The sequence below is a fragment of the Zosterops lateralis genome (genome assembly GCF_965231275.1).
Source record: "Zosterops lateralis genome assembly, chromosome: 32".
Lineage (NCBI taxonomy): Eukaryota > Metazoa > Chordata > Aves > Passeriformes > Zosteropidae > Zosterops > Zosterops lateralis.
In genome coordinates this window covers 1,569,651-1,593,455 of record NC_139792.1, presented here as the reverse complement: position 1 = coordinate 1,593,455, position 23,805 = coordinate 1,569,651, and the positions used below count along the sequence as shown (strand labels likewise).

General features: G+C 46.8%; 1 protein-coding gene across 4 annotated transcripts; it reads left to right on the top strand.

Annotated features, from left to right (window-relative positions):
- Positions 1 to 42: 42 nt before the first annotated feature.
- On the top strand, positions 43 to 21,358 carry RNF41 (ring finger protein 41). 4 transcript variants are annotated; one of them, XR_014592060.1, is made up of 8 exons: positions 43 to 189; positions 3,204 to 3,318; positions 4,657 to 4,771; positions 7,491 to 7,762; positions 12,171 to 12,306; positions 18,378 to 18,481; positions 20,295 to 20,890; positions 21,036 to 21,358. XR_014592060.1 is itself a non-coding variant. In XM_083880943.1 (7 exons), the coding sequence occupies exons 3-7, from the start codon at positions 4,682 to 4,684 to the stop codon at positions 20,644 to 20,646; spliced, it is 954 nt and encodes a 317-aa protein (XP_083737069.1). In that variant the 5' UTR covers positions 43 to 189; positions 3,204 to 3,318; positions 4,657 to 4,681; the 3' UTR covers positions 20,647 to 21,358. The 4 variants fall into 4 exon arrangements, 2 of the variants coding, with proteins under 2 accessions (XP_083737069.1, XP_083737068.1); XR_014592061.1 differs by having other exon boundaries at positions 20,295 to 20,936; positions 21,118 to 21,358; XM_083880943.1 differs by having other exon boundaries at positions 20,295 to 21,358.
- The last annotated feature ends 2,447 nt before the right edge of the window (positions 21,359 to 23,805 follow it).

Genomic DNA, 23,805 nt, shown 5'->3' with positions numbered 1-23,805 from the left:
GCCTTGCGCGAGGGTAGAGCGGCACTTCCGGTGCGTCACTTCCGGCGCGGCGGGGCCGGGCCGGGGTTACCGGGAGAGGCCGCGGCCCCGAACGGGCCGGAAAAGGCCCAAAATTGACCCAAAATCGACCAAAAATCGGTTCAAAATCGACTTAAATTGACCCAAAATCGGCTCCGAAGGGTCCCGAAGGTTCGTGGGGTTGAGGGAAGGGGAGAAACGGGGGAAACGGGGCCGGGGGTGGAGGGTCCCGCTGAGAACGGGAGGGAATGGGGGATTTGGGGAGAATTTAAAATAATTTGGGGAAAATCTTGAGGGATTTAAGGAGAATTTGAGGGAATTCGGGGGAAATTCAAAGAAATTTGGGGAGAATTTGAAGAAATTTGAGAAAAATCCTGAAGGATTTGAGGAGAAATTCGAAAGAATTTGGAGGAAATTTGAATTTTTGGTGAAAAATCCGAAAGAATTTCGAGGAAAATCCAGAGAAATTTTGGGGGAAAATCCAAAAAAATTTGGGGGGAAAAATCCAAAAGGATTTGAGCAAAATCCAGATGATTTTTGGGGAATGTTTGGACCCTTTGGGAAGCACCAAAAAAGAATTAAAACCTCATTTTCCATCTTTTTTTTTTTTTAATGGAATTCCCAGGGAAAATCCTGGAATTCCCAAAAATTCCCAAATTTCTGCCTTTGGATCCCTAAAATTGGGGCTGAAATTCCCAAATTTCTGACCCTAAAATTGGGGTTGAAATTCCCAAAATTGGGGCTGAAATTTCCAAATTTTTGAGCCTCAAATTGGGGTTGAAAATCCCAAAATTCCCAAATTTCTGACCCTGAAACTGGGGCTGAAATTCCCAAATTTTTGACCCTGAAATTGGGGAAAAAATTCCCAAAATTTGGGGCTGAAATTCCCAAATTTCTGACCCCGAAATTGGGGAAAAATTCCCAAATTTCTGACCCTGAAATTGAGACTGAAATTCCCAAAATTTGGGGCTGAAATTCTCAAATTTCTGGGTGTGAATTCCCAAAATTGGGGCTGAAATTCCCAAATTTGGGAATTCAGGGTGGAAATTTCCTTTTCCACTTGTTTTTTCCCCCAAAAAAAATCCCAATTTTTTCCATCCAGGTTGGAATCACCATCTTCATATTTCTTCTTATTCTTTATTTTTATTTCTTCTTATTTCTTCTTATTTCTTATTAAATTCTTATTTATTATTTCTTCTTATTTATTCTTTTTATTTTTTGTTATTTCTTCTTATTGTTTCTTATTTCTCCTTATTTCTTCTTATTTCTTTTTATTATTTATTTGTTCTTATTTATTCTTCTTATTTCTTCTGATTTCTTCTGATTTCTTCTTTTTTATTCTTATTTTTTATTCTTATTTAAATCTTATTTCTATTTTATTCTTATTTATTCTTATTTATTCTTCTGATTTCTTCTGATTTATTCTTATTTCTTTTTATTTATTCTTATTTCTTATTTATTATTTTTATTTATTCTTATTTTTTCTTGTTATTTTTTCTTATTTTTTCTTATTCTGATTTATTCTTATTTATTCTTATTTATTCTTTTTTTCTTATTTATTCTTATTTATTTTTATCTTTTCTTATTATTTTTTCCTATTTATTCTTATTTTTTATTTTTTTCTTTTTTTTTCTTTTTTTTTCTTTTTTTTTTCTATTTTTTTCGTTTTTTCTTTTTTTTTTTCTATTTTTTTCTTATTTATTCTTATTTTTTCTTCTTTTTTTTTTAATTTCTTTTTTTAATTTATTTATTCTTATTCTTCCTGTTATTTTTTCTTATTTATTCTTTTTATTTTTTCTTGTTTTTTCTTGTTCTTTCTTCTTTTTTTCTTATTTCTTCTTATTTCTTATTTGTTTTTATTTCTTCTTCTTATTTCTTCTTATTTATTCTTATTTATTCTTATTATTTTTTCTTATTTCTTCTTATTTTTTCTTATTTCTTTTTCTTATTTTTCTTATTTTTTTTATTTTTTTTTGTTATTTTTTCTTATTATTTATTCTATTTTTTTCTTATTTTTCCTTATTTATTCTTATTTGTTCTTATTTATTTTTATTTCTTCTTCTTATTTTTTCTTATTTCTTCTCATTTTTTTTCTTATTTCTTCTTATTTCTTCTGATTTCTTCTTATTTTTTCTTACTAAATTCTTATTTATTATTTTTTCTTATTTCTTCTTAATTTTTTTCTAATTTTTTCTTATTTCTTCTTGTTTTTTCTTATTTTTTCTTATTTATTCTCATTGATTCTTCTTATTTTTTTATATATTTTTTCTTATTTCCTTCTTATTTTTTCTTATTTATTCTTATTTATTCTTCTTTTTTTTTCTTTTTTTTTCTTATTTCTTCTTATTTTTTCTTATTTATTATTCTTATTTTTCTTTTTTTCTTATTTTTTCTTATTTCCTCTTATTTCCTCTTATTTATTCTTATTTTTTTATTTCTTCTTATTTCTTCTTCTTATTTTTTCTTATTTGTTCTTTTTTCTTATTCCGATTTATTCTTATTTATTTTTCTTATTTATTCTTATTTATTCTTATTTCTCCTTATTTATTATTTTTATTTATTATTATTATTTTTATTTATTCTTATTTATTTTTGTTTCTCACTATTTTTTCTTATTTTTTCTTATTTTTTCTTATTTTTTCTTATTTATTTTTATTTATTCTTATTTATTCTCCTTATTTATTCTTATTTATTTTTATTTCTTTTTATTTTTTCTTCTTTTTTTTATTTCTTCTTCTTATTTTTTCTTATTTATTCTCATTGATTCTTCTTATTTTTTTATATATTTTTTCTTATTTCCTTCTTATTTTTTCTTATTTATTCTTATTTATTATTCTTTTTTTTTTCTTATTTTTTCTTTTTCTTTATTTTTTCTTATTTCTTTTTTTTTCTTATTTTTTCTTTTTTTTTCTTATTCTTCTTATTCTTATTTTTTCTTATTTTTTCTTTTTTTTAAATTTTTTTTCTTATTTCTTATTTTTTCTTCTTTTTCTTATTTTTCCTTATTTTTTCTTATTTTTTCTTATTTTTTCTTATTTTTTCCTATTTATTCTTATTTATTCTTCTTATTTTTTCTTATTTTTTCTTTTTTTATTATTTATTTTCTTATTTCTTCCTATTTATTTTTATTTCTTCCCATTTATTTTTCTTTATCGTGATTTTTCTCTGTTATTTTGTTATTTCAGCTGCAGAATTCGTGGGCAGGAGGAGGAAAAATGGGAATTTTTTGGGAGGAATTCCCTGCACAGAGAGAGGCCGGCCCAGCTCAGAGTCTCTGCACGGGGAATTCTGCCTCGGGAGGTAAAGGACATTTAATTCCCTTTTTATTCTGGTTTTTAAATTATTTTTTCCCTTTTTATTCTGTTTTTTATTCCCTTTTTATTCTGTTTTTTTATTCCCATTTTTTCCCTTTTTTTTTAGCTTTTTTTCCCATTTTTTTCCCATTTTTTCCCTTTTTATTTCCTTTTTTATTCCCTTTTTATTTCCTTTTTTATTCCCTTTTTTCTTCCCCTTTTCTTCCCCTTTTCTTCCCCTTTTTTCTCTTTTTTTCTCTTTTTTTCCCTTTTTCTTCACTTTTATTCACTTTTTTATTCCCCTTTTTCCCTTTTTATTCTCTTTTTTTTTCCCTTTTTTTCCCATTTTATTCCCTTTTATTCCCATTTTTTTGCCTTTTTTTTTTTTTTTCGCTTTTTATTCCCTTTTATTCCCTTTTATTCCTTTTTTTTATTCCCTTTTTATTCCTTTTTTCTCCTTTTTATTCTGATTTTTATTCAGTTTTTTTCCCATTTTATTCTCTTTTTATTCCCATTTTTTTGCTTTTTTTTTCCTTTTTTATTCCCTTTTTTCCCCTTTTTTTCCCCTTTTTTCCCCTTTTCCCCCTTTTTTCCCTTTTTATTCTGTTTTTTATTCCCATTTTTTCCCATTTTTTTCACTTTTTTCCCCTTTTTATTCCCCTTTTATTCCCTTTTTATTCCTTTTTTATTCCTTTTTTTTCCCTTTTTATTCTGTTTTTTTTCCCATTTTTTTTTCTTTTTTATTCCCTTTTATTCCCATTTTTTCCCTTTTTTTGCCTTTTTTCCCCTTTTTATTCTCTTTTTATTCCAATTTTTTTCCCATTTTATTCCCTTTTATTCCCATTTTATTCCCATTTTTCCCTTTTTTTCGCTTTTTTTTTGCTTTTTTTTTCGCTTTTTATTCCCTTTTATTCTCTTTTTATTCCGTTTTTTATTCCCTTTTTATTCCTTTTTTATTCCTTTTTTTATTCCCTTTTTATTCCCCTTTTTGTTCCCTTTTTGTTCCCTTTTTGTTCCCTTTTTATTCCCTTTTTATTCCTTTTTTTTCCTTTTTTATTCTCTTTTTATTCCCATTTTTTCCCATTTTTTTCACTTTTTTTCCCTTTTATTCTCATTTTTTTTGCTTTTTTTTTTTTTGCTTTTTTCCTCGTTTTTATTCCCTTTTTTATTCCCCTTTTATTCCCTTTTTTTCCCTTTTTTTCGCTTTTTATTCCCTTTTTTTTTCCTTTTTCCGATTTTTGTGCCAGAGGTGCCAATTAAATCACAAATAATTCCAAAATGATAATTTAATTTATTTTTTTAATAAAATCCCTGTGATTAAGCAGAAATCTCTGTTTTTTCCCAGGTTTGTGGGGGCGGTGACGGGCGCTATGGGGTATGATGTGACCCGATTCCAGGGGGACGTGGACGAGGATCTCATTTGTCCCATCTGCAGCGGCGTCCTGGAGGAGCCTGTGCAGGTCAGGGGCACCTGGGGGACCTGGGGACACCTGGGGGACCTGGGGGGACCTGGGGGGACCTGGGGACACACCTGGGGACACCTGGGACACCTGGGGGGACCTGGGGACACCTGGGGGGACCTGGGGGGACCTGGGGACACCTGGGGACACCTGGGGACACCTGGGGGCACCTGGGGACACCTGGGGGACCTGGGGACACCTGGGGGGACCTGGGGGGACCTGGGGGGACCTGGGGACACACCTGGGGACACCTGGGACACCTGGGGGGACCTGGGGACACCTGGGGACACCTGGGGGGACCTGGGGGGGCATGGGGACACACCTGGGACACCTGGGGACACCTGGGGACACACCTGGGACACCTGGGGGGACCTGGGGACACCTGGGGGGACCTGGGGGGACCTGGGGGGATTGGGGACACACCTGGGGACACCTGGGGGCATTGGGCACACCTAGGGACATTGGAGACACACCTGGGGACACACCTGGGGACAATTGGGGACACACCTGGGGGGACCTGGGGGGACCTGGGACACCTGGGGATACCTGGGGACATTGGGGACACACCTGGGGACACCTGGGGGCGTGGGGACACACCTGGGGATACCTGGGGACATCTGGGGGCACCTGGGGACAGCTGGAGATACAACTGGGACACTTTGGGGGCACCTGGGGACACCTGGGGACACACCTGGGGACACCTGGGGACATTGGGGACACACCTAGGGACACCTGGGACACCTGGGGACACTTGAGGACACCTGGGGACCTTTGGGGACCCTTGGGGACCTTTGGAGACACCTGGGGACCCTTGGGGACTCTTGGGGACACCTGGAGACACCTGGGGGGCCTTGGGACATCTGAGCTCACCTGGGGACACCTGGGGGGATTGGGGACACACCTGGGGACATCTGAGCTCACCTGGGCACACCTGGGGGGACCAGGGACACCTGGGGACACCTGGGGACATTGAGGACACCTGGGGACCTTTGGGGACCCTTGGGGACCTATGGAGACATCTGGGGACCCTTTGGGACTCTTGGGGACACCTGGAGACACCTGGGGCACCTGGGGACTCCTGGGGACATGAACGGTCCCATTCATGATCCCATGAAGGATCCCGTGGATGGTCCCATTAATGATCTCATGAATGGTCCCATTAACAATCTCAAGAATGATCCCATTAACGATCCCATTAATGGTCCTGTTAATGATCCAATGAATGATCCCATTTACAATCCCATGAATGATCCCATTACCGATTCCATGAGTGGTCCCATTAACCATCCAATGACCGATCCCATGGGTGATTCCATTAACCATCCCTTGAATGGTCCCATTAATGATCCCATGGATGGTCCCGTTAATGATCCCATAGATGGTCTCATTAACCATCCCATGAATGATCTCATTAAGGATCTCGTGAGTGATCCCATTAACCATCCCATGGGTGATCCCATTAACCATCCAATGACTGATCCCATGAACGATTCCAATGACTGATCCCATTAATGATATCATGAATGGTCCCATGAACGATTCCAATGACTGATCCCATTAACCATCCCATGGATGGTCCCATTAATGATCCCATCAATGGTCCCATTAACGATCCCATTAATGATCCCATGAGCGATTCCATCAGTGATCCCATGAGTGAACGATCCAAGGTCCCACCGCTCTGGGTGGTTTTCCCCAAACCCACCAGTCCCATGAGCAATCCCATGAGTGATCCCATCAACGATTCCATGAACAGTCCCATTAACAATTCCATGAATGATACCATGAATAATCCCATGAATGATCCCATGGGCAATCCCATGACTCATCCCATGAGTGACCAACCCAAGGTGACCCTCCAGTCTCCAGTCCCACCTCACCCTCTCCAAACCCCAAATAATCCCCCCCAAACCCCACTGATCCCCCATATGTGACTCTGCCCCCCTCAGGCCCCGCACTGCGAGCACGCCTTCTGCAATGCCTGCATCACGCAGTGGTTCTCGCAGCAGCAGACGTGTCCCGTGGGTGATCCCATGGGTGATCCCATTAACCATCCCATGGGTGATCCCATTAACCATCCCATGGGTGATCCCATTAACCATCCCTTGGGTGATCCCATTAACCATCCAATGACTGATCCCATGAACGATTCCAATGACTGATCCCATTAATGATATCATGAATGGTCCCATGAACGATTCCAATGACTGATCCCATTAACCATCCCATGGATGATCCCATTAACCATCTCATGGATGGTCCCATGAATGATCCCATGGGTGATCCCATTAACCATCCCATGGATGGTCCCATTAATGATCTCATGGATGATCCCATTAACAGTTCCATGAATTGTCCCATTAATGATCCCATGAGTGACCAACCCAAGGTGACCCTCCTGTCTCTGGTCCCACCTTGGACTCTCCAACCCAGGTGGTTTCCCCAATCCCACCAATCCCATGAATGATCCCATTAATGATCCCATGGGTGAACAACCCAAGGTGACGCTCTTGACTCTGGTGGGCATCACTCCCACCTTGAACTCCCCAGTCCAGGTGGTTTGACCCAAACTCAGCGATCCCATCAGTGATCCCATGACTGATCCCATGAGTGACCAACCCCAGGTGACCCTCCAGTCTCCAGTCCCACCTCACCCTCTCCAAACCCCAAATAACTGCCCCCAAACCCCCATACCTGACCCGTGTCCCTCTCCCCTCAGGCCCCGCACTGCGAGCACGCCTTCTGCAATGCCTGCATCACGCAGTGGTTCTCGCAGCAGCAGACGTGTCCCGTGGACCGCAGCGTGGTGACGGTGGCCCACCTGCGCCCCGTGCCGCGGATCATGCGGAACATGCTCTCCAAGCTGCAGATCACCTGCGACAACGCCGTCTTCGGCTGCACCGCCGTGGTGCGCCTGGACAACCTGATGGCTCACCTCAACGACTGCGAGCACAACCCCAAGCGGCCCGTCACCTGCGAGCAGGGATGCGGGTGAGGACATGGGGATGGGGTGGACAATGGGGTGGACATGGGATGGGCACAGGAAGGGCCTGGACAACCTGATGGCTCACCTCAACGACTGCGAGCACAACCCCAAACGGCCCGTCACCTGCGAGCAGGGATGCGGGTGAGGACAGGGGGATGATGGACATGGGGTGGCCACCAGGATGGGTCTTGGGATGGACACGGGATGGGCAGTGGGATGGGCACAGGGATGGCCATGGGATGGTGATGGACATGGAATGGGCACTGGGATTGGCACAGGAAGAGCCCTGAGCTGGACACGGGATGGCATCAGGATGGACACTGGGATGGACACAGGATGGGCACCAGGAAAAGCCCTGAGATGGACACAGGATGGGCACTGGGGTGGACATGGGATGGACACAGGAAGGGTCTTGGGATGGAACACCAGGTGGGACACGGAATGGAACCAGAATTGACACAGAATGGCACCAGGATGGGCACAGGGATGGGACACAGGAAGAGCCTTGGGATGGGCCGTGGGATGGGCACAGGAAGGGCCCTGAGATGGACACAGGATGGGCACTGGGATGGGACAAGGGATGGACACAGGAAGAGCCCTGAGATGGACACAGGATGGGCACTGGGGTGGACATGGGATGGACACAGGAAGAGCCCTGAGATGGACACAGGATGAGATGTGGAATGGAACCAGAATTGACAAGAGATGGCACAGGATGGGCACTGGGGTGGACACAAGAAGGGTCTTGGGATGGACACAGGAAGGGACCTGGGATGGGCACCAGGATGGGCACTGGGATGGGCACTGGGGTGGACATGGGATGGGCACAGGGTGGCACCAGTATGGACATGGGTTAGGCACAGGATGGACACAGGATGGGCAATGGGATGGAGATGGGATGGGCAATGGGATGGAGATGGACACAGGATGGATACAGGAAGGGTCCTGGGATGGGCACTAGGATGGTCACAGGATGGCACCAGGATGAGTCTTGGGATGAACATGGGATGGACAAAGGATGGACACAGGATGGACACAGGATGAGACATAGAATGGAACCAGAATTGACAAAGGATGACACCAGGATGGGCACAGGAAGAGTCTTGGGATGGACACAGGGTGGGACATGAAATGGAACCAGAATTGACAGGGGATGGACACAGGATGGACATGGGATGGGCACAGGAAGGGCCCTGAGATGGACACAGGATGGGCACTGGGGTGGACACAGGATGGGACATGGAATGGAACCAGAATTGACAGGGGATGGCACCAGGATGGGCACTGGGATGGGCACAGGATGACCATGGGATGGACACGGGGTGGGCACCGGGATGGGCACTGGGAAGGGCACAGGAAGGGTCTTGGGATGGGACATGGGATGGACACAGGATGGACACTGGGGTGGACATGGGGTGAGGATGGACACAGGATGGGCACTGGGGTGGACACAGGATGGACACTGGGGTGGACATGGGGTCAGGATGGACACAGGATGGGCACTGGGATGGACATGGGGTGAGGATGGACACAGGATGGACACTGGGGTGGACACAGGATGGACACTGGGGTGGACATGGGGTCAGGATGGACACAGGATGGACACTGGGGTGGACATGGGGTCAGGATGGACACAGGATGGACACTGGGGTGGACACAGGATGGACACAGGATGGGCACTGGGGTGGACATGGGGTCAGGATGGACACAGGATGGACACTGGGGTGGACATGGGGTCAGGATGGACACAGGGTGGACACTGGGATGGACATGGGGTCAGGATGGACACAGGATGGGCACTGGGGTGGACACAGGATGGACACTGGGGTGGACATGGGGTGAGGATGGACACAGGATGGGCACTGGGGTGGACACCGGATGGACACTGGGGTGGACATGGGGTGAGGATGGACACAGGATGGACACTGGGGTGGACACCGGATGGACACTGGGGTGGACATGGGGTGAGGATGGACACAGGATGGGCACTGGGGTGGACATGGGGTCAGGATGGACACAGGATGGGCACTGGGGTGGACACAGGATGGGCACTGGGGTGGACATGAGGTCAGGATGGACACAGGACGGACACTGGGGTGGCCCTGGGAAAGATGCAGGAAGAGCCTGGGGATGGACACACGATGGAGGTGGACACGGGATGGCCGTGGGATGGACACAGGCTGGGGATGGACACGGAGTGACACCACTCTGGCCATGGGATGGACACAGGAAGGGTCACAGCTCCAGGGAATGAGCCCAGGATTGGGATGTCACAGGGTTTTGAATGCCAAAGTCGAAAGGGTTGGGAAGGATTTTTAAGTCAAACCCATTTCTTCATTAACTCCCTTGGGTGTTGGAGCTTTTTGAGTCTTCCCAGAGCCCCTCCAGCCCTTGGGATTGGGGTCTGACAGGGATAGGAAGGATTGGGAAGGATTTTTAAATCAAACCCATTTCTTCTTGGTGCTGGAGCTCTGTGGGTCTTCCCAGAATCATCTCAGCCCCCAAGATGGGACCAGCATTGGGATCTCACAGGGTTTGAAATCCAAGGTCCTGCAGGGAAAGGGCTGGGAAGGGTTTTTGAGTCTGTTTTCCCCTGTGCTGGGTCCAGTTCTGAGACATTGGGGGGTCACAGAGACATTGAGGGGCTGGGGGAGCCCTGAGGGAGCTGGAAAGGGGCTCAGCCTGGAGGAAAGGAGCCTCAGGAGGGGAATTTTCACCCCAAAACTCCCTGATGGGAGAGTGGAGCCAAAATCTGCTCCCAGGGAAGAGCAGGATGAGAGAAATGGCCTCAGATTCCTCCAGGAGAGGCTCAGGATGGAAATCAGGAGGAATTTTTCCATGGAAAAAGCTGTCAGACCTTGGAATTGCCTGGATAAGGAGAGGAATTTTCACTCCAAAACTCCCTAAAAGGAGAGTGGGGCCAAAATCTGCTCCCAGGGAACAGCAGGATGAGAGAAAACAGCCTCAAATTCCTCCAGGAGAGGCTCAGGATGGACAGCAGGGGGAATTTTTCCATGGAAAAAGTGGTCAGGCTTTGAAATTCCCTGGATAAGGAGGGGAATTTTCACCCCAAAACTCCCTGATGGGAGAGTGGAGCCAAAATCTGCTCCCAGGGAACAGCAGGATGAGAGAAATGGCCTCAAATTCCTCCAGGAGAGGCTCAGGATGGACAGCAGGAGGAATTTTTCCATGGAAAAAGCTGTCAGACCTTGGAATTGCCTGGATAAGGAGAGGAATTTTCACTCCAAAACTCCCTAAAAGGAGAGTGGAGCCAAAATTTGCTCCCAGGGAAGAGCAGGATGAGAGAAATTACCTCAAAATTCCTCCAGGAGAGGCTCAGGATGGAAATCAGGAGGAATTTTTCCATGGAAAAAGTGGTCAGACCTTGGAATTGCCTGGAGAAAAGGAGCCTCAGAGGGGAATTTTCACCCCACAACTCCCTGAGAGGAGAGTGGAGCCAAAATCTGCTTTAAAGGAGCACCAGGATGAGAGAAAGAACCTCAAATTCCTCCAGGAGAGGCTCAGGATGAACATCAGGAGGAATTTCCTCATGGAAAAAGTGGTCAGACCTTGGAATTGCCTGGAGAAAAGGAGGCTCAGAGGGGAATTTTCACTCCAAAACTCCCTGAGAGGAGAGTGGAACCAAAATCTGCTCCCAGGGAACAGCAGGATGAGAAGAAAGAACCTCAAATTCCTCCAGGAGAGGCTTAGGATGGAAATCAGGAAGAATTTTTCCATGGAAAAAGTGGTCAGGCTTTGAAATTCCCTGGATAAGGAGGGGAATTTTCACCCCAAAACTCCCTGATGGGAAAGTGGAGCCAAAATCTGCTTTAAAGGAGCACCAGGATGAGAGAAAACAGCCTCAAATTCCTCCAGGAGAGGCTCGGGATGGAAATCAGGAGGAATTTTTCTATGGAAAAAGTGGTCAGACCTTGGAATTGCCTAGATAAAGAGGGGAATTTTCACTCCAAAATTCCGTAAAAGGAGAGTGGGGTCAAAATCTGCTCCAAAGGAACATGAAGATAAGAGAAAACAACCTCAAATTCCTCCAGGAGAGGCTCAGGATGGAAATCAGGAGGAATTTTTCCATGGAAAAAGTGGTCAGACCTTGGAATTGCCTGGAGGAAAGGAGGCTCAGAGGGGAATTTTCACCCCAAAACTCCCTGAGAGGAGAGTGGAGCCAAAATCTGCTCCAAAGGAACATGAAGATAAGAGAAAACAACCTCAAATTCCTCCAGGAGAGGCTCAGGATGAAAATCAGGAAGAATTTCCCCCCTAAAAACCTCAATCAGGCTTTAAAACTCCCCAAACAAACCCTCAAAACCCCCCAAAATTTCCCCCCTTAACCTTCCCCACACCTAAATTAACTCCATGAGGTGCCAAAATCCCCTTTATTTTTGATTTTTTTGGCAGTTTGGAGATGCCCAAGGACGAGCTGCCCAACCACAACTGCATCAAGCACCTGAGGTCGGTGGTGCAGCAGCAGCAGACGAGGATTGCTGAGCTGGAAAAAACCTCAGCTGAGCACAAGCATCAGCTGGCAGAGCAGGTGGGGCTTCAAAAAATAGGTTTTTTTGGGGTGAGAAAGGGAAATTTTGGGGTTTTGGAGGGAGAAATCCGGGAAAAATTGAAAAAAAAAAATAAAAGTGTGGAGGGGAGAAATGGGTTGTGTGGTTTTGTAGGGGTTGGTTTAGTCACATTGGGAGCTCCAGGAATTCCAGGATTGGGTTGGGAAGGGGCAGGTTTGGGGCTTGGATCCCAAAAAAAAAAAAAAAAAAAAATTTAAAAAATTTAAAAAAAAAAAAAAAAAAAAAAAAAAAAAAAAAAAAAAAAAAAATTAAAAAAAAAAAACAAAAAAAACAAAACAAACAAACAAAAAAAACCCCCAAAAAACCCCAAAACAAAACCAAAACCAAAAAAAAACCAAAAACAAACAAACAAAAAAACCCCCAACAAACCACCACAACCCACACCACAACAACAACAAAAAAAGAAAATAAAAAAGAAAAACAAAAAAAAACAAGGGGCGGGTTTGGGTTCTTAGGCACCAAAATGGCAAAGAAATGGTTGGGGAAAAGGTAATTTTTTGTGCTCTGGGGACCAAAATTTACCCAGAAAAGGGGGGAAAACGGGCTGAGGGTGACTCTGTGGGCCGGGCTGGGGTCAGTCCCAATCCCAAACCCCTCTGGGGTCATTCCCAGTCCCAAATCCCCCCAGTCCCATTCCCAATCCCATTCCCAGTCCCAAATCCCTCCAGTCCCATTCCCAATCCCAATCCCAATTCCCTCCAGGATCATTCCCAGTCCCATTCCCGATCCCAATTCTTTTCAGGTTGTTCCCAATCTCAAATTCCATTGGGGTTGTTCCCAATCCCAGTTCCCTCTAGGGTCATTCCCAATCCCATTCCAAATCCCAAATCCCTCCAGTCCCATTCCTAACCCCAGTTCCCAATCCCATTCCCAATCCCATTCCCAATCCCATTCCCAATCCCAAATTCCACTGGGGTCATTCCCATTTCCGATTCCCTCTGGGCTCATTCCCAGTCCCAGTTTCCAATCCCATTCCCAATCCCAATTCCCTCCAATCTCAATTCTCTTATGGTCATTCCCAATCCCAAATTCCATTGGGGTCATTCGCAATCTCAAATCCCTCTGGGATCATTCCCAGTTCCCACCCCCAGTTCCCAATCCCAAATCCCCCCGGGGTCATTCCCAGTCCCAAATCCCTTTGGGGTCAATCCCAACCCCATTCCCAATCCCATTCCCAATCCCAATTGTTTTGGGGTCATTCCCAATCCCAAATTCTATTTGGGTAGTTCCCATTCCCAAATCCCAAATTCCATTGGGGTTATTCCCATTCCTGAATCTCTCTGGGCTCATTCCCAATCCCAATTCCCTCTGGGGTTGTTCCCAACCCCAGTTCCCAGTCCCATTCCCAATCCCAAATCCCTGTTTCCCAATCCCATTCCCACTCCCATTCCCAATCCCAATTCTCTTGGGGTCTTTCCCAATCCCAAATCCCTCTGGGGTCATTCCCAATCCCAATTCCCTCCAGTCCCAGTTCCCAATCCCAGTTCCCCATCCCAATTCTCTTGTGGTCATTCCCAATCCCAAACGCCATTGGGGTCGTTCCCATTCTGAAATCCCTCCCGAATCCCAAATTCCATTGGGGTCATTCCCATTTCCAAATCCCTCTGGGGTCATTCCCATTCCCATTCCTAATCCCATTCCCAATCCCAATTCTCTTGGAGTCATTCCCAATCCCAAATCCCTCTGGAGTCATTCCCATTCCCAGTCCCAATCCCATTCCCAATCCCAAATCCCTGTTTCCCAGTCCCAATCCCAAATCCCTGTTTCCCATTCCCAATCCCAGTTCCCTCTGGGGCCATTCCCAGTTCCATTCCCAATCCCATTCCCAATCCCATTTTCAATCCCAATTCTCTTGTGGTCATTCCCAATCCCAAATTCCATTGGAGTCGTTCCCATTCTGAAATCCCTCCCAAATCCCATTGGGGTCATTCCCAATCCCAAATCCCTCCGGGGTCATTCCCAATCCCAGCCCCAATCTGAAATGCCTGTTTCCCAATCCCATTCCCAATCCAAATTCTCTTGGGCTCATTCCCAATCCCAATTCCCCCCAGTTCCCATTCCCAGTTCCCAGTCCCATTCCCAACCCCAGTTTCCAATCCCAAATCCCTCAATTCCCAGTCCCAATCCCAAATCCCCCGGGCTCATTCCCAATTCCCTCCAGTCCCAGTTCCCAATCCCATTCCCAGTCCCAAATCCCTCTGGGATCATTCCCAACCCCAGTTCCCAATCCCAATTCTCTTGGGGTCATTCCCATTCCCAAATCCCTCCAGTCCCATTCCCAACCCCAGTTCCCTCCAGTTCCATTCCCAGTCCCAATCCCAAATCCCTCTGGGGTCATTCCCAATCCCAAATCCCCCCGGGCTCGTTCCCAATCCCATTCCCAATCCCAAATTCCTCTGGGCTCATTCCCAATTCCCTCCATGGTCATTCCCAATCCCAAATCCCATTCCCAATCACAATTCTCTTGGGGTCATTCCCAATCCCAAATTCCATTGGGGTCGTTCCCAATCCCAGTTCCCTCTAGGGTCATTCCCAATCCCAATCCCAATTCCCCCAGTCCCATTCCCAATCCCATTCCCATTTCCAGTTCCCTCTGGGCTCATTCCTAGTCCCAGTTCCCAATCCCATTTCCAGTCTCAATTCTCTTGGGGTCAATCCCAATCCCGACTCCCTCCGGGCTCATTCCCAATCCCATTCCCAGTCTCAATTGTTTTGTGGTCATTCGCAATCTCAAATTCCATTGGGCTCATTCCCAATCCCAAATCCCTCTGGGCTCATTCCCAGTCCCATTCCCAATCCCAAATCCCTCCAGTCCCATTCCCAATCCCAATTCTCTTGGGGCTATTCCCAATCCCAAATCCCATTGGGGTCATTCCCAACCCCAATCCCAATCCCAAATCCCTCTGGGGTCATTCCCAATCCCAAATCTCATTGGGATCATTCCCAATCCCAAATCCCTCTGGGCTCATTCCCAGTCCCAATCCCAGTTCCCAATCCCATTCCCAATCCCCTCCAGTTCCATTCCCAATCCCAAATCCCTCCGGGATCATTCCCAGTCCCAGTTCCCAATCCCAATTCCCTCCAATCCCAAACCCAATTCTCTTGTGGTCATTCCCAATCCCAAATTCTATTGGGGTCATTCCCATTCTGAAATCCCTCCCAAATCTCAAATTCCATTGGGCTCATTCCCAATCCCAAATCCCATTCCCATTCCCAAATTCCACTGGGGTCATTCCCATTTCCAGTTCCCTCTGGGGTCATTCCCAGTCCCAGTTCCCAATCCCATTTCCAATCTCAGTTCTCTTGGGGTCAATCCCAATCCCAAATCCCTCTGGGCTCATTCCCAATCCCATTCCCAGTCTCAATTGTTTTGGGGTCATTCGCAATCTCAAATTCCATTGGGCTCATTCCCAATCCCAAATCCCTCTGGGCTCATTCCCAGTCCCATTCCCCATCCCAAACCCATCCATTCCCAGTCCCATTCCCAATCCCAAATCCCCCTGAGATAATTCCCAATCTCTTCCCAATCCCAAATCCCTCCAGTCCCATTCCCAGTCCCATTCTCAATCCCAATTCTCTTGGGGTCATTCCCATTCCCAGTTCCCTCCAGTCCCATTCCCAATCCCATTCCCAGTCCTAAATCCCTCCAGGATTGTTCCCAATCCCACTCCCGATCCCAAATCCCTCTGGGCTCATTCCCAATCCCAATTCCCTCCAGTCCCAGTTCCCAATCCCATTCCCAGTCACAAATCCCTCGGGGGTCATTCCCAATCCCATTCCCAATCCTAATTGTTTTGGGGTCATTCCCAATCCCAAATCTCATTGGGGTCATTCCCAAACCCATTTCCCAATCTCATTCCCAATCCCAATTCCCTCCAATCCCAATCCCAATTCTCTTGTGGTCATTCCCAATCCCAAATCCCTCTGGGCTCATTCCCAATCCCATTCTCAATCCCATTCCCAATCCCAATTGTTTTGGGGTCATTCCCAATCTCAAATTCCATTGGGGTCATTCCCATTCCCAAATCCCTCCCAAATCCCAAATTCCATTGGGGTCATTCCCAGTCCCAAATCCCTCTGGGCTCATTCCCAATCCCATTCCCAGTCTCAATTGTTTTGGGGTCATTCGCAATCTCAAATTCCATTGGGGTCATTCCCAATCCCGACTCCCTCTGGGCTCATTCCCAGTCCCAATCCCAGTTCCCAATCCCATTCCCAATCCCCTCCAGTTCCATCCCCAATCCCAAATCCCTCCGGGATCATTCCCAGTCCCATTCCCAATCCCAATTCCCTCCAATCCCAAACCCAATTCTCTTGGGGTCATTCCCAATCCCAAATTCCATTGGGGTCGTTCCCATTCTGAAATCCCTCCCAAATCTCAAATTCCATTGGGCTCATTCCCAATCCCAAATCCCATTCCCATTCCCAAATTCCACTGGGGTCATTCCCATTTCCAGTTCCCTCTGGGGTCATTCCCAGTCCCAGTTCCCAATCCCATTTCCAATCTCAGTTCTCTTGGGGTCAATCCCAATCCCAAATCCCTCTGGGCTCATTCCCAATCCCAAATCCCTCCAGTCCCATTCCCAATCCCATTCCAAGTCCCAATTCCCCCCAGTCCCATTCCCAATCCCAATTCCCTCTGGGCTCATTCCCAGTCCCAGTTCCCAATCCCATTTCCAATCTCAGTTCTCTTGGGGTCAATCCCAATCCCGACTCCCTCTGGGCTCATTCCCAATCCCATTCCCAGTCTCAATTGTTTTGGGGTCATTCGCAATCTCAAATTCCATTGGGATCATTCCCAATCCCAAATGCCTCTGGGCTCATTCCCAGTCCCATTCCCAATCCCAAATCCCTCCAGTCCCATTCCCAATCCCAATTCTCTTGGGGCTATTCCCAATCCCAAATCCCATTGGGCTCATTCCCAACCCCAATCCCAATCCCAAATCCCTCTGGGCTCATTCCCAGTCCCAATTCCCTCCAGTCCCAGTTCCCAATCCCAGTTCCCCATCCCAATTCTCTTGTGGTGATTCCCAATCCCAAACTCCATTGGGGTCATTCCCAAACCCATTTCCCAATCTCATTCCCAATCCCAATTCCCTCCAATCCCAATCCCAATTCTCTTGTGGTCATTCCCAATCCCAAATCCCTCTGGGCTCATTCCCAATCCCATTCCCAGTCTCAATTGTTTTGGGGTCATTCGCAATCTCAAATTCCATTGGGATCATTCCCAATCCCAAATCCCTCTGGGCTCATTCCCAGTCCCATTCCCAATCCTAATTGTTTTGGGGTCATTCCCAATCCCAAATCTCATTGGGGTCATTCCCAATCCCGACTCCCTCTGGGCTCATTCCCACCCCCAATCCCAGTTCCCAATCCCATTCCCAATCCCCTCCAGTTCCATTCCCAATCCCAAATCCCTCCGGGATCATTCCCAGTCCCAGTTCCCAATCCCAATTCCCTCCAATCCCAAACCCAATTCTCTTGTGGTCATTCCCAATCCCAAATTCCATTGGGGTCGTTCCCATTCTGAAATCCCTCCCAAATCCCAAATTCCATTGGGCTCATTCCCAATCCCAAATCCCATTCCCATTCCCAAATTCCACTGGGGTCATTCCCATTTCCAGTTCCCTCTGGGCTCATTCCCAGTCCCAGTTCCCAATCCCATTTCCAGTCTCAATTCTCTTGGGGTCAATCCCAATCCCGACTCTCTCCGGGCTCATTCCCAATCCCATTCCCAGTCTCAATTGTTTTGGGGTCATTCGCAATCTCAAATTCCATTGGGGTCATTCCCAACCCCAACCCCAAATCTCATTCCCAATCCCATTCCCAACCCCAGTTCCCAATCCCAATTCTCTTGGGGTCATTCCCAATCCCAAATTCCATTGGGGTCATTCCCATTCCCAATTGCCTCTAGGGTCGTTCCCAGCCCCAGTTCCCAGTCCCATTCCCAATCCCAATCCCAAATCCCTCTGGGCTCATTCCCAACCCCAATCCCAATCCCAAATCCCATTTGAGTCATTCCCATTCCCAGAAACGGGACATCCAGCTGCTGAAGGCGTACATGCGGGCCATCCGCAGCGTCAACCCCAACCTGCAGAACCTGGAGGAGACCATCGAGTACAACGAGATCCTCGAGTGAGTCCTGGGGGGGAAAATGGGAATTTGGGGACGTTCCGACGGGAATTTGTGGGGTTTGACAGAAATTTGTGGGGTTTTTGAGAGAAATTTGTGGGGTTTTTGAGGGAAATTCGTCATTTTTTGAGGGATATTTTTAGTTTTTCCAGGGAAATTCGTCGTTTTTTGAGGGAAATTTGTTGGGTTTTGGGGGGAATTTGCGATTTTTTAAGGAAACTTTGGGGAGGAATTTGGAGGTTTTTGAGGGAATTTGTAGTTTTTTGAGGGGAATTTGGAGGTTTTTGAGGGGAATTTGTAATTTTTTAAAGGGAACTTGTAATTCTTTTGGGCCCTGCTGGGGGTCTGTCTCAGGTTGAGCTCAGTGGTCATGGAGGTGTTTTCCAACCTCAACAATTCTTCAATTCCACCCCAGACTCACTGTCCCTGACCCCTCTGAGTGTCCCCAGGTGTTTTAACCCCCACAACTCCACTATTCCACCCCAAAACCCCATTCCTAATCCCCTCCTCTCCCCCCCAGATGTGTAAATCCCCACAATTTCCCCCCAAACCTCACCCCTGACCTTTTTCCCCCCTCCAGGTGGGTGAACTCCCTCCAGCCCGCCCGCGTGACGCGCTGGGGCGGGATGACCCCCACACTTCCACCCCAAACCCCATTCCCTGTCTCCCCATGTGTCTGAACCCCCACAACTCCACAATTTCCACCCCAAACCCCATTTCCTGTCCCCCCTAAGTGTTTTAACCCCCACAACTCCACATTTCCACCCCAAACCCCATTCCCTGTCCCTCCCTAAGTGTGTTAACCACCACAATTCCACCCCAAACCCCGTTCTCTTTACCCCCCAGGTGTTTTAACCCCCACAACTCCACTATTCCACCCCAAAACCCCATTCCTAATCCCCTCCTCTGCCCCCCAGGTGTGTAAATCCCCACAATTTCCCCCCAAACCTCACCCCTGACCTTTTTCCCCCCTCCAGGTGGGTGAACTCCCTGCAGCCCGCCCGCGTGACGCGCTGGGGCGGGATGACCCCCACACTTCCACCCCAAACCCCATTCCCTGTCTCCCCATGTGTCTTAACCCCCACAACTCCACATTTCCATCCCAAACCCCATTCCTGACCCCTTTGACTGTCTCCAGGTGTTTTAACCCCCAGAACTCCACGATTTAACCCCCAAACCCCATTCCTGACCCCTTTTCCCCCCTCCAGGTGGGTGAACTCCCTCCAACCCGCCCGCGTGACGCGCTGGGGCGGGATGACCCCCACACTTCCACCCCAAACCCCATTTCCTCTCCCTCCCAGGTGTTTTAACCCCCACAACTCCACGATTCCACCCCAAACCCCATTCCCTGTCTCCCCCAAGTCTATTAACCCCCACAATTTCACCCCAAACCCCATTCCCTGTCCCCTCCAGCTGAGTAAACCCCCACAACTCCACAATTTCCACCCCAAACCTCACCCCTGACCCTTTTCCCCCCTCCAGGTGGGTGAACTCCCTCCAACCCGCCCGCGTGACGCGCTGGGGCGGGATGACCCCCACACTTCCACCCCAAACCCCATTTCCTGTCCCCCTAAGTGTTTTAACCCCCACAGCTCCACGATTCCACCCCCAAACCCCCATTCCCTGTCTCCCCATGTGTCTGAACCCCCACAACTCCACATTTCCACCCCAAACTCCATCCCTGACCCCTGCAGGTGCGTGAACTCCCACAACTCCTTCCCAAACCCCATTTCCTGTCTCCCCCAGGCGTTTTAACCCCCACAACTCCACGATTCCACCCCAAACCCCATTCCTGACCCCTTTTTCCCCCCTCCAGGTGGGTGAACTCCCTGCAGCCCGCCCGCGTGACGCGCTGGGGCGGGATGATCTCCACGCCGGACGCCGTCCTCCAAGCCGTGATCAAACGTTCCCTGGTGGAGAGCGGCTGCCCGGCCTCCATCACCAACGAGCTGATCGAAAACGCCCACGAGCGCAACTGGCCGCAGGGCCTGGCCACGCTGGAGACGCGGCAGATGAACCGCAGGTATTACGAGAATTACGTGGCCAAGAGGATCCCCGGCAAACAGGCCGTGGTGGTGATGGCCTGCGAGAACCAGCACATGGGGGAGGACATGGTGCTGGAGCCGGGGCTCGTCATGATTTTCGCTCACGGCGTGGAGGAGATTTGATTAAAAAAAAAAAAAAATCCCAAAAAAATCGGCGATTTTTTGGCGCCTTTCGGGATGTTCCGGACTCGGATTTTGGTTTGGTTGGACTCAAATTTGACGTGTTTTCACAAGGAGAGAGGGTAACAGGGGTTTGTCATGATTTTTGCTCACGGCGTGGAGGAGATTTGATTAAAAAAAAAAAAATCCCAAAAAAATCGGCGATTTTTGGCGCATTCGGGATGTTCTGGACTCGGATTTTGGTTTGGTTGGACCTCAAATTCGACGTGTTTTCACAAGGAGAGAGAGGGGAAGTGGGAACTCGTCATGATTTTCATTCATTGGGTGGAGGAGATTGGAAAAAAACCACAAAATTCGTGATTTTCGCCATCTCCGGGACTCAGATTTTAGAGTTTCCTCCACCTTGGATTGATTGGACCTGGTTTTGAAACTCAAACTCAACATGTTTTCACAATGAGACAGAGGGAACAGGAGCTCATTATGATTTTCTCTCATGGGGTGGAGGAGATTTGATTAAAAAAACCCAAAACACCAAAAAATTGGCGATTTTTGGCGCCGTCGGGATGTTCTGGACTCGTATTTTAGGGTTTTCTCCACCTTGGATTGATTGAACCTCAAGTCAAACTCAAACTCAACATGTTTTCACAAGGAGAGAAGGAGAACAGGGGTTTGTCATGATTTTCATTCATTGGGTGGAGAAAACATTAAAAAAACCCACAAAATTCGTGATTTTCGCCATCTCCGGGACTCAGATTTTAGAGTTTCCTCCACCCCAGATCAAACGGGCCTCAAGTCAAACTCAACGTGTTTTCACGAGGAGAAAAACGGGGTCTGATCGTGATTTTCACTCATGGGGTGGAGAAGACCTTAAAAAAACCCCAAAAAATCGGCGATTTTTGGCACATTCGGGACGTTCCGGACTCGGATTTTGGTTTGGTTGGACTCAAACTCAACGTGTTTTCACAAGGAGATAAATGGAGGATCATCATGATTTTCACTCATGGGGTGGAGGAGATTTGATACAAAAAAAGCCCAAAAATTGGTGATTTTTGGCACATTTGGGACATCCTGGACTCCAATTTTCGGATTTTCTCCACCCTGGATTCTTTGGACCTGCTTCAAACTCAACCACAAGAAGAAAAACGGGCTCTCATCATGATTTTCTCTCATGAGGTGGAAGAAATCTGATTAAAAAAACCCCACAAAATTCACTATTTTCACCTCCTGGACTCAAATTTTCGGGTTTTCTCCACCTCGGATCGATTAAACCTCAAACTCTTCATATTTTAACAAAGAGAAAAGAGAAAAATTTGGGGGCTCCAGGCACTGCCAGACCCCTCAGGGGTCCCCCAAACCCCCAAATTTCACCCCCATTTCCATCTCCTCGTCCCCCTCTGGATTTTGTGTCCCCAAAGGGGCCTTGGGGACCCTCCTGTCCCCCCCAATTTTCTGCATGTCCCATCCCTGTCCCCCCTTTGAGCATCTCCCACTCTGCTTTTTTCTCCACCTTCAATTTTAATTTTTAATTTTTCCACTCTGTGATTGTGGTTCTGTATTTTTATTTTTTTTTTTTCTTCTTTTTATACTCTTTATTTTTTTTTTTTTTATTTTATTTTTTTTTCTTATTTTTATCCCCTCCTTTTTATTTTTTTATTTGATTTTTTTTTTCCCCCTGAGTCCATGAGACTCGTTGGGAAGGGAATTTAATTTATTTGCATTTATTTTCTTTTTTTTTTTTTTTTTTATTTTTACCATTGTTTTCTCCTCCCGGCAGGAGGAGGAGGCAGGGATTGAAGTGATCAATAAACAAAATTCTTTAATTGCTTTAATCCCCTTTTTTTGGGGGGGCTTTTTCCTTCCCCATGTCAACTCCAGGGTTTAATTCATCTTGGGGTAAAAATAGATTAATTTGGGGTTTTTTTTCCCAATTCTGGAGGGGATTTGGGATCAATAAATGTCATTTTTGGGAGGGAATGGGGATGGTTGAGGGTCTTGGGGGGTTCCCAATGTCCTAAAACCCCCCAAATTTGCTCCCCAAAAAAGGATCAACACATTCCCTGTTGTTCTTATCCTTAAAAGAGCCAAAATTGGGGTGGGGTTCCCATTTCTGCCCTTAAAAATATCAGAAATTAATTAATTAAGGGGGGTCCCCATTGTTTTCACCCCTAAAAAAGCTGGGACTGGGATTGGGGAATCCCCACCCCTAAAAAAAACAGAATTAGAGGGGGGTCCCCATAATTCCCACCCTAAAAGAGCTGGGACCAGGACTGGGGAATCCCCACCCCTAAAAAACCCAGAATTAGAGGGGGGTCCCCATTTTTCCCACCCTAAAAGAGCTGGGACTGGGATTGGGGGGGTCCCCACCCCTAAAAAACCCAGAATTAGAGGGGGGTCCCCATAATTCCCACCCTAAAAGAGCTGGGACCAGGATTGGGGGATCCCCACCCCTAAAAAAACCCCAGAATTAGAGGGGGGTCCCCATTATTTCCACCCCTAAAAGAGCTGAGATCAGGATTAGGGAGTTCCCAACCCTAAAAAAAACAGAATTAGAGGGGGGTCCCCATTTTTCCCACCCTAAAAGAGCTGGGACCAGGATTGGGGGGTTCACACTCCTAAAAATCCCAGAATTAGAGGGGGGTCCCCATTATTTTCACCCCAAAAAGAGCTGGGGCTGGGATTGGGGATTCCCCACCCCTAAAAAACCCAGAATTAGAGGGGGGTCCCCATTATTCCCACCCCAAATAGAGCTGGGGCTATGATTGGGGGGTCCCCACCCCTAAAGGAGCCAGAATTAGAGGGGGGTCCCCATTATTTCCACCCCTAAAAGAGCTGAGATCAGGATTAGGGAGTTCCCAGCCCTAAAAAAAACAGAATTAGAGGGGGGGTCCCCATTTTCCCACCCCAAAAAGAGCTGGGACCAGGATTGGGGACTCTCTGCCCCTCCCGCCGTTAACGGGGCCGGTACCGGAGGCCGGGGCTGTGTCCGCCCCGCCCTTTCCGCCATAAAAGAGCCGGTTCCGTGTCGCTCACGGCGGTACCGGAGGCCCCGGTGTGTTTTCCGGTACCGGGAAATCCGGTTTTCCCTTTGTTTTCCCCCGGTAGCAAAAAGGGATCGTGGCGTCACGGACAGGATTCGAACCTGTGCGGGGAATCCCCATTGGA